Genomic DNA, 10892 nt, shown 5'->3' with positions numbered 1-10892 from the left:
GTGGTCTCTTCCAACTCTATGATTCTATGATTCTAGTAATTGCTTCTCTGGAGCTGAGCTAGTATTGTTTTCCCCAATCTTCAGGTTACCTGAAGCTCTTTGCAGGAAGAAAGAGAAACAGCTCTTGTGTATCTTCACTAGAAGCAGTGGAAAAGTGGATGGATGAGAGAAACCCATTTGTTTCTGGGTTTTGGTACTGTGGAGTCTCCAGAAAACCTCAGGTGCCCCCATCATACCTTTTGCACACTAGATTATGAACAATGTATTTTAGGGTATATGCATGTTCAGCTCAAAATGCAAAGAACATTAAATCAGATGCCTGGCTGTGCATTTTAGAACCACCAGCTATTTACTTAAAGTCCCACTGAAATAAACATGTATTACAATGATGGATATATGCTTAGGCCCAATTGATTTTGAAGCTCTTGGCTGCCCGTAAGATGAGATATCAAATGAATGAGACCGATTGCCATCTCTGTGGTAACTATGCTTTTTCTCTGGCAGCCTTCTACCCGTGGAAAAGGGTTTGTGTGATTACTTTGTCATACCACTAGTGCAAACAGATCAAAGTGAGCTTGCAAGACAAACCCAGACATTATTTTTTGTAGCACAACTACAAATTAAATGGGGAACTGCCTAGATACCACCTACATGGGAAGCCATTTGTGGTAAGGGGCCCACTAATGTCAAAAGACCAAAGCCCATCTTTTTCAAAGAAGTTGCAGGTATGGTTAAAGGGGAACCACAAGAGAGTTATTTCGCACAAACAATTTCCCCATGACATCCCAAAGGAAGCTACAGAAATAATGTTTGAAATCAGGCCTTGGATAGATGGATGTACAAGAATGACGTGATGGGAGAAGGTTCCTATACAATACTTAAACCTGTGACTGCACCCTGCAACTACAAGCTTTGAAAATAATGCAATGCAAGGGGGGGGGGAAGCCATAGCTGCCAAGTTTTCCCTTTTCTCACGAGGAAGCCTATTCAGCATAAGGGAAAATCCCTTTAAAAAAGGGATAACTTGGCAGCTATGGGGGGAGCTGTGGTTACAAAATATATCAGTATACATATACAGACACATATCTGTATGGATGCATGTGCATTCTGTATGTTTATATATGTGGTAATACCCACACAGCCATTCACCCAAGTATATTTATTCGTACTATTAACCATACTCTCACATGCATGCACCACATTCACATACACAAGCGTTCCAGATAAATCAAATAAAAACAATATAAAAGCAACCAGTGCTGCACGCTGATAAATTCACATAGTACTTTCCATTCAAATATAAGGCATAAATTAAAGGAAAAAAGAGGGAAAGACAGACAAAGAAGTGATAGCAAAACAATTTAAATATAGAAGAATTTTCACAATTGGCATTTCATGTTAAATAAGAATAAATAAATTCATTACAGCCATTCACATACCAATTTGTAAAAACAATAAATTATTTATTTTTCAGTGCTATGTTGCTTTTTTACTTTTTTGTTTTTTAAATTTTCTTTCTTTTTACATCTGTGATCAGTTACCAACATCTTTCCCCACTCCGTCCCCAGAGGATAAACCATTTCCATGGAAAAGTTGCTCCATCCAGCCTTATTCAATCTTTAAACCACCCAATAGGTTTCATACAGTGACAGCACGTGGTTTGAGGATTTCAACTTTCTAGTGTAGAGGATTATTTGGAAAGTTAGCCTTCACTGTACAGAGTTGCACTGAATCATGGCACCAGTTGTGATTTTAGCAGTGGATACGCTCCCATTCAAGCTAGTAGAATTCTCAGAGAAAATCTGAATAACCAAACAGTACATCAGGTGGTGACTAGATTAGAGTCTCTGGCACTGACCTGCTTCAAACATAGAAACTATAAAGTGACACAATTGGCACCAGTTTCACATTAATGAGTGCAGAAAGCAATGCAGAAGAGAGCAAGAGATGTGGGGAGGGTGCAGGAAAAGGGCAAACACACAGTTCTCCTTAATTTTGCCTTTTTTATTTCTTGCCCAAGTGTACTGTGCTTACCATATGTCACATGTGTCCTAGGATCACGCTACAATAAGGAAACTAAAATTCACTTTCTTTCCATGCTTTTACCTGAGTTTGAGTAACTTACATGTGCTCATGTAACTTAGACCATGATGGCAGTGGCCCTAAACACGCTTACAAGGAAGTTGGTTCCATGGAACTCAATAGCACATACTTCTGAGTATACATGTATAGGATTACACTGTATGTACACCATCTCTGCATTTAGCTTACTGTGTTCAGTTGCTTCTTTTGAGTTTTCCCTTTCCTGTTCTTGAAGGGACTACTTTCAGTTAAAAGTTTCCAATACTATTGCTTGGGAAAACTAGAGTGTAGGGCAGGGACGGGGAACCTGTGGCCCTACACATTGTTGGGCTATCACTTCCATCATCCCTGACCATTGGCTATGCTAGTTGGGGCTGATGGGATCTGAAGTCCAACAACATCTGGATGGCTACAGGTTCACCAACCCTAGAATATTGATTCACTGATCTAGCCAGTTCTTTTTTTCCTAGAAAAAGAGGTGCTGGAACTCGCCATGAACGTCTCCTTATAATGGCAATGGCACCCACCTGAGAGGTGCCGGAACTGAGTTCCGGCAAGTTCCAGCTGAAAAAAAAAAGCCCCGGATATAACCCATAATGTTCACGCACCTCAGGCCTCTGCTCATAAAGAATTTAGGCAAATACTGAAAGGTGATCCTGGACATGGTGCCAAATATGATTGATTCTTCAGTTAATATAAAAAGATTAAATGTTGAAGATTGGCACCAGCTTGAAGTTCATTTCCTGGTTTTTTTTAAAAAATATTTGCAATGCCCTTTCTTTCAGTTAAAAAAACCGATCAGATCCCAAGATCGCTGAAGAAAGAGCTGCATCTTTTATAGGTAGAAAGCTCAATCTCCTTGATTATGCACATAAGATCAGAATTTGTTTAATGGCATGAAAACTGTTTAAAGTCAGGGAACCTCTAATTTGGAACAGAAAGTGGGTCAAAGAATGTACTAAACTGATATCTCTCCCAGTCCTATAGTCACAGGTGGAAGCATTCTGCAGAAGTGTATTTCATATGTGGCACTCTTTCTCTGGACAGGAATCACAGGTATAAAAAGGAGATGTGCATTTGAATGTGGATGTTGCTAATTCACCTTGCAGTGCTATAGATGGGATGCACTTTTTGATCCACCTCTGGATGCACAACCCTATCCATATTCTGTCACAACTAGCTATGTGTAATTACATATGCTACAACAGTGTTGGAGAACAGCTGTTTTGCTCAATCAATGTGTTTTCTGGAAACGCCTGTTTGTTTGGATCGCCATATTATATACCTAGTAAATGCACCTACATTCTTCAAACCCCTATCTGTTCGGCTGGTCTGTTAGGGCAATTAGGACAATGCCTGCCTTCTTACAATCAGTCCAGCGGGTGCTGCTGCTGTCAGCTTCCTCCTTGTTAGTCTTGGTGTTGCCAATTTATAATGCAACAGAGAAGAGACTAGAGACATACCGAGAATTCATTGGCTCCACTGGTCATTGTCTCTGTCTCTGTCTACTGTTGGTCTCCCTGCCTTCTGCACTACTAGTCCTAATGGGCATCAGTCTGACCTGGATGTGAAAGTGCAGTGGTCAATCATCATTGATGATCATATCTTATCACGTCAGGCTATTACTTATAAATGGGAGTACTCCTGCACTCCAATGAAATAGCTGTAAACAGGACTTGTATCAGGTGTTGGCAACCTATAGCCCTCCCAATGTTGTTGGACTCCAAACCTGATCAGCCCTAGTTCATATGTCCAATGATCAGGGATGATGAGAGATGTCTGAAGTGCCACAGGTTCTGGAGTGCCAACAGGAATGCAAACACATCGTTTTCTAGAAGGCCACAGGTTTCCTACTCCTGGCCTATCTATATAAATGGGAGTGGTTTAACAATCTATTCACCCTAAAACGCCCTACATTAGAAAATAAATGCTTAGAATGGTGCATTCTAACCACTGTTCCAGAACAACATCAGAACTGGTGCTGGAGTGCAAATACTTTAGATCAAAATTAAACTTGGGTCCCGATTCCCCTGAAATCTAAAACTAAATTGCAATGGAAAATCAAGAATTGTCCATACTTGCAATATTTGTGGAAGGCACTAGGAGCAGAGGGGCAATCTTCTTTTACTGAGATTTTATACCCATATAGATATATTCCATATTATATAAAGATGATCCAAAAGTCAATTAATTTCATCACACTTCAGATCGAGGTATTTATGTTACCTTTCTAAAATGGGAAATTTATTTGCCTATGCCCTGGAAAAAATTGCACCCTTTTATTTGTAGAAATACTCTTCAAAATATTGACTATAGTGAGTGCTTTTTTTTCTACAAAAAAATGTTTAGGGGTACTCTCACTTTCCTACTCATATTGAAATACTGCCCCCAATGAGGCTAAACTTATATTCACAAAATGTTTAGGGGTATGCGTACCCCTGCACCACCACCACCCCGAAAAAAGCACTGACTATAGCTATCACTTCTTGTGGCCCTTGCTGTACATATTTTCTCAGAAGCTAGTCCCATGATACTCAATGGAACTTACTCCCAAGTAAGTGGGTATAGGATTGCAGCCTTAATCTACAAAAATATGCAATGTTGCAAAAAATAAATATATTTTATAGTTTTGTTTTGTTTTTTGTTTTAAAATTAACTAATTAAAACAAATTGTGCATGGGCACCCCCAATTGTATGGGAGTGTTGAGGTGCACCTGAAAAAATTCAATGGAGTGGCCCAAGCCACATGTGCAGAAGATTGCACATGCTCCATCGCAACAATGGGACAGTTTGTGCACAATATATATTGGTTCATAACTGAGCCTGTGGATTGGGCTTGGGCTTGTACGAGTGGTAAAAATGCATCCCAAAATTAGAAGTATTAGACAATACATTGCTACATGCAAGAAACCACTTGCTATGTATTTTGATTTCTTCATAGCTTCTTCAGTAGATAACAAATTCACTACATTGTTAGATTTCCAGTAGAAGCCACAGTGAAACTAATAAAAGAAAGATGTGAACATCTCTTCTTGTATGTGCTGCTCCCACATGCAGAATTCCTTCACAATGTCTCCCTGCACATGGAAGGATGCACATATGGGACTGGATCATGACCCTCTCACTTGCTAAAACAGAATTAAGTATGCCCCCCCTTTACATTTTCAAGATACATACTAGCAGCTCTCTTTCTCTCTCTTTTTTTGCTGCAGAGGTCCACTTGTATGAGAATATCTGGTTAGAAAGGCATTAATACAGAACTAAAGTCTTGTCAGGAAATTCCTAGGATGGAAATGCATTTCCTTTTGTCAAAAATTAATTTTTTTTAAATAAAGCAGCAAGCTCTTTAACGTTCCAGTAAAATATCCACAGCCATTTTTGAAAAGGTGGAGTCCTCAATGGCTGCAGACATACTTTGGTCAATCACTTGTGTCGTATAGAAAGGCCTTTGTTCTTCCACAAGATGATCAAGTGATTATAAAGTGACATACCAAAGCAGAGATATTTACAAATAGTATAAAAAAGCTATTGTGGTATCGTGGGTAAGTATGACAAGTTGTCTAAGGACATACTGGGTTAGAGGTAGGTGAGATAAGGGAGATGATTCACTGGTTTATCCTCTTCTTATTTGCAGATACAAAGGGCTTGTAGCAACTAATGTTTAGTGCCTTCGACATATCAAGATCACCTCACTATGACTCAGAGCAGTGCATATCTTCATTTGGTCCAAATAGGCAGATTCTGCCCATAATTTGAGACAACATGAAAGCATATTGAAGTGTTGGTTTTTCTCTGTGCCGGGGTAGACCTTATGTCAACATGTCAACTACGACTTAATGAGGCTCCTTTTAAAGAAGCCAGCGGAACCACAGGTTAACATTTTTTGAGCAAGCACTGCTTGAATGCTGAAGGTCTTTGAGACAGAAGACATCCTTTAGCTAATTTTTCATTTCTGTCTTTGCACTGGACAGTTCTTGTGTGCCAACCTGTGTCACATGTTCGAGAGCAAGAAAGCCACGGTCCAGTCACCCACTGGGGTTGGGTGAGTGGCGTCGCCAGTTTGTTACTGCTGCTGTTGCTGGTGACGGAGTTTGTCATTTGGGTTGGTTTCTTTGGCACATAAAAACTGTAACGGACGTCCAATGGTTTAGTTGGGTCAGTTGCAAGAATCTGTACAATAAGGATCTCCTTCGTGCCTGTATGTCCCATTGCATGCAAGAAATCGTCCTTGTGACTCCAGCCGCTATAGTTCATGACAGTTCCATTGAGGTCAATGATGGTTTCTGAGGTTGAGATCATGTACTTCCCATTGACAAGGTACTCACCATTTTTCTTTTTCAGGGCCAAGTAAGCTGTGAATCTACTCTGGTCTTTTGCTTTGAACTGTCGGATTTTGATGTGTGTTGCTCCCTCTGGTATTTTCACAATATCTGTGTAGCCCTTACTGAAATGCAAGAAAAGTACATGTTAGTGAGGAAGAAATTGATAGTCTTTCAAAACCTATTGAAGCAATTGATAGTAGTTCACTTATCTGACAATTAACTGGGTCTAGCGTTAAATGTATCTGTCTTTTCTAATTTCCAATAGAAGATGAGCCAATTCAAATTTCACTGAAGCCAATGAAAGCATCCCACTTATCTCACTTTATCAGCACTTGTTGAAATATGGTATCACAAATGTGATGACGAGAAATAGCATGATAGTCAACTAAATTCTAGACCCACACAAAAAACAGTAATGAGGAGGATCATCACATTACTGCAGCGTCAGAGTGCTTATCTGAAGCAGGGCATTCAGGTGACTTGTTTAGCACATTTAACACTGAGATGATAATATGATAATGTATAATATACAGAGTTTGACAGCAGTAGTAGCTTGGTTGTGCGAGGTAGTTACTACCAATCAGTTATTAGAAATATTATTAGAAAGGTAGGAATATCTAGCAAACAAGCCAACATAATCAAGTGGCGTACTTACTCGGCAATAACAAATGCCTTCGCTGTAGGTATATGGCAGCCTTTAGAAAACTTTGAGTGAAAACAAAATCTCTATTTTGTTAATAGTGTGTGTGTTGAATTGGTGGAAATCAGCTTAGTGTTGGAAGCTCTGCTATCTGCTATATGTGACTTCTGTTACACATCTGCAACACACCCTATGTTTGAATGTGCAGCAGCACCTGTGAGACCTTTCCAGTGGAAAATGAGCTACTCTTGGCTGTATTTTTGCCATACAAATTTGCTATTCAACACTGCATTTCACTGAACCCTACATAATTAGCTGTCACCATTGCAACTAACAATTCGGCTTGCAAAACAATAGCTGTTATCAGATTTCTTACCTTTTTTTATTAAAGGTTCCCATAATTTTTGTGCAGCTGGAATTGTCTCCACCACAGATTCCACATTTATCATACTGCAGCTTCGATCCAATAATGCCATCACATCCTGTTCTCACGCATTTGCCACGGACACAGACTGAATTACTGTACGGCCTACATTCCGTTCCATCAGTCACCTGTTTGGATGAAGTCACTGCTGGTTAAAACTAAAGTTTTAAAATTCATTTCTGGATGATTTCTTAGTGGACATTCTTAACTTTTTTGGGAAGCTCAAGAGCAGGGATGGCAGGAATTCAATTCAGTTTGCATTTAAAGCTGAATCTGTCTAATTCATACTTTCCAAAACGGTATCAAGAATGAAGCACAGCTGTGTCTTCAAATTCGTAGTCATCTGAATTTTGTGATGCAGTTCACCAACCAAACAATGTTAACAAAAAAGCATGATTGAAGGAGTCATATTATGGTGTACTATGTCACCTGTTGTATTTACCTAATTTTAAGACCTGCTAAGGAACAGATTATTGTTATCATGTCCTGATATGTAAAACCACAGAATTCAAAGAAGGTCTTTTACCCATGTATATAGTCTGATTTCCACAGCATGCTAAGCCAAACATTGGCTTAGTAAAACTGTGTGATCATGCAGGTTCACAGATAGCAGCCAGCAGCCACCTTGCTCTTCCCTGGTTCTTTTTGCTACTGCATCATGCTTAGTTAAAACAAGGTTTGGCTTAGCATATTATCTGGGGCTTGCCAGATCTGTCAGGGGAGAGAGAGAGAGAAGAAGCAACAGCCTGGGCCAGGGGGCTGTTTAAGATTTGGATATATAAAATCTTTCAGCTTAAACAGACCTTGGACATCCTTGCTATTCATAACACAAATATTTTGATATCTGAGAGAGAAGCAGTTATTGAAACTACATTTACCTTTTGAGAGAAAACTACATAGTAGCCAGTTCCTTTGGCTCGACAAGTGAGCTTGCAAACATCTCCCGGCAGCACTCCTGCATACTTGGGGACCCATTCTACAAAGGTTTTGACACCTTTTGCATCGGACTGGTAACCGTTTCTTGCTTCACATTGTTCCTGGCGAAAAGCTTTAGCTGGAGAAGGATTATCATTCATTACTATTTGTGTACATATATTATCCCAATGCTAGCATACAAACAAGGTGTGAATCTTTTCAAACACAAATTCACAACACTGGAAGACCCAGAATCCATCTTATCAAGGGACAGCCAATGCAAAGCTTATAGATCCTATCCAACAAAACAAAACATCATAGCAAACAGTATGCCACACTGTTACCATATGGTGTTTCACCTGTGGAACAGCTGTCGTAGCATAAAGTAGGTAGGAAAAAGCCTTGGTATACTGTATATGGCCTGTAGGTCTAATGTGCAACTAGCACTCATCTAGTGAAGCCCTAACAGATCCTTGCAAAATCTCTCCGGGCAACTCTTCATTTATTGGACTTCTTTTCTTCAACCCACTAGATCAGATAACCACTTGCAATTGCATAAAGTGAATGTAGTCAACCCAGAGCAGCAGTGAATGCAGAAATGCCAATTATTATTTAAACCTAGAGTCTCTGCAGAAATAGTCAATAGTGTTTAGCCATGTCACTACTGCGCTGGGTACAGTAAGAAACACCATTTGCACAACATTTAAGAAGTACCACAGTCTCTGACAGTGTTATTGACTTTGATTTGTGGAAAACATACCATTGGCAGGACATGGCAGGACATTACACGAGCGATAGATTGCCCGCTTTCCTGTGCAATACCGGCCATTGTTTCTAGGTGCAGGGTTATTGCAGTGACGATATGCAAACTGAACACCTCCACCACATGTGCGAGAGCACTGTCCCCATGGCCCCCAGGAACCCCAGTTCCCATGGTTTGAAGCCTGAAATATAAAGGATAAAGGTTAACAAAGCTCATCAGCAAAACTTGGAGAAGAAACACAACTTCTAAATTCACTGGCATTTGTGTCCCTGTTTTCTAATTGCATTCATTCCTTTCTCTGCGTCTTTTTCTTTTTTACTGAAACTAGAAATCTTGATGTAGGTATGCAGTGTCCAGGTTCAGAGGCAGCATGCCACTGATTACCAACAGCTGGTATTCAACAAAAGGACAGAGCTGTTGCCTTCCTGACCTGCTTCTCGGCTTCTCTTGAGGCATCTGATTGGCCACTGTGTGGTATAGGATGCTATACTAGATGGAACATTGGTCAGATCTGGCAGGGCATTTCTTGTGTTCTCCTGCCCTTAGCGTGTTACCTGTTCAATATTCCATATTGGATCAGAATCAAACTAGGTGAGTTGCATTCTAGTGAGTTGCATTCTAGATGTTGCATTCTAGTGCAGGATAAAGGCAACACTAAGGGCACAAGGAGTTTGTGTTTCTAAAACCAAGGACTACAAGGTATGGAAGAACTCAGAGTTAACACCCCATTTGATCCTGGGGCAGCCTTTGTACCAGCAACAATGTCTGGTGCTCCCACTCTTGTGCAGATACAACGACTTGGCTGTGCACTAACAGCCCATGATCAATCAACCAGGTAACATACTGTCATGGCTAATGTATCCAAAAACTGTTCCAATTCCAGTAAGTTTGGTTCCAGTGAAGGCAGAAGCCCCTATCAAGTGTTGTTAAAATGCTAGACTACAGGACCAGCAGAAGTCGTGTTCTGTGGCTGTTAGAGAGCTCGAGAATTCTTTTTAACCCAACTGAGCAGGCAAGAGGTCCGGTATCAACTACAAAGAAAAGTGGGGTGCCTAGACTAATACCTTGTTCTGTCGATGATTAATTTCCCTTGAATTCTCACTCAAAACAGAACACAGCATGATCGGGCCTTGTACACTTTCATATGGTTTGATCATTAAAGTAGCAACATACCGAGTAATATTTTTTCTTTGTTTTATCAACACATTTCCCCTGAAGGCAGATCCTTCCTTTTCCGCATGGCGTCCCCTCCACAGCAGGGAGTTTTTTGGTCAAACACACCATCTGACCTTGGCGAACAACCGCACACCACAGACGAGAGCACACATCCATTCCAGGACACACTGTGTATTCAGACCCAAATGCCAGCTTGCATTGACGAATGGCATCATATGTTTGTCCTGGAAGCTCCTCAGGGCCCAAGATCTGTTTTCGTGGTTGATCCAGTAAACAGTTACCTGAAAGGACAACCCAGTTTATAATTTGCTTCCTCTCTATGATGCTTGCCATACCTCTGAAGCTTCCAAAGTAGATAAAGTGATCAAGAATTTGTTCCAAATCAGTTCTCCGTTGGACTCTTGTATATCATGTGGAAACCTCTAACTGTAACCTGCTTGTGGCTATATAACCTCTGCTTTTACAATAACCTTTATTTCACAGGCTGCAATTCATAACCCATTTATTTTATTTTCTAGTAGTCCCACCAGAGTAAGTTGGTCTTTAAATTACAGATATAGAAAAAGTATT

At 40.2% G+C, this 10892-nt stretch overlaps 1 protein-coding gene across 1 annotated transcript in view; it reads right to left on the bottom strand.

Moving 5' to 3' along the window:
* Positions 1-4208: 4208 nt before the first annotated feature.
* ADAMTS5 (ADAM metallopeptidase with thrombospondin type 1 motif 5) overlaps positions 4209-10892 on the bottom strand; it is a 44626-nt gene continuing 37942 nt past the window's right edge. Inside the window, exons 4-8 of the mRNA XM_035115079.3 lie at positions 10320-10603; positions 9144-9327; positions 8347-8522; positions 7421-7596; positions 4209-6526 (exon numbers count right to left, since the gene is read on the bottom strand). Of these exons, the coding sequence (XP_034970970.1) occupies positions 5956-6526; positions 7421-7596; positions 8347-8522; positions 9144-9327; positions 10320-10603 (1391 nt within the window). The 3' untranslated portion in view covers positions 4209-5955. The remainder of the gene's footprint in view (positions 6527-7420; positions 7597-8346; positions 8523-9143; positions 9328-10319; positions 10604-10892) is intronic.

The sequence above is a fragment of the Zootoca vivipara genome, chromosome 4 (assembly GCF_965207765.1).
Source record: "Zootoca vivipara chromosome 4, rZooViv2.hap1.1, whole genome shotgun sequence".
In the NCBI taxonomy this organism is placed as follows: Eukaryota; Metazoa; Chordata; class Lepidosauria; order Squamata; family Lacertidae; genus Zootoca; species Zootoca vivipara.
Note: the sequence above shows the minus strand (reverse complement) of the source record. Positions and strands in the feature narration are given on the sequence as shown.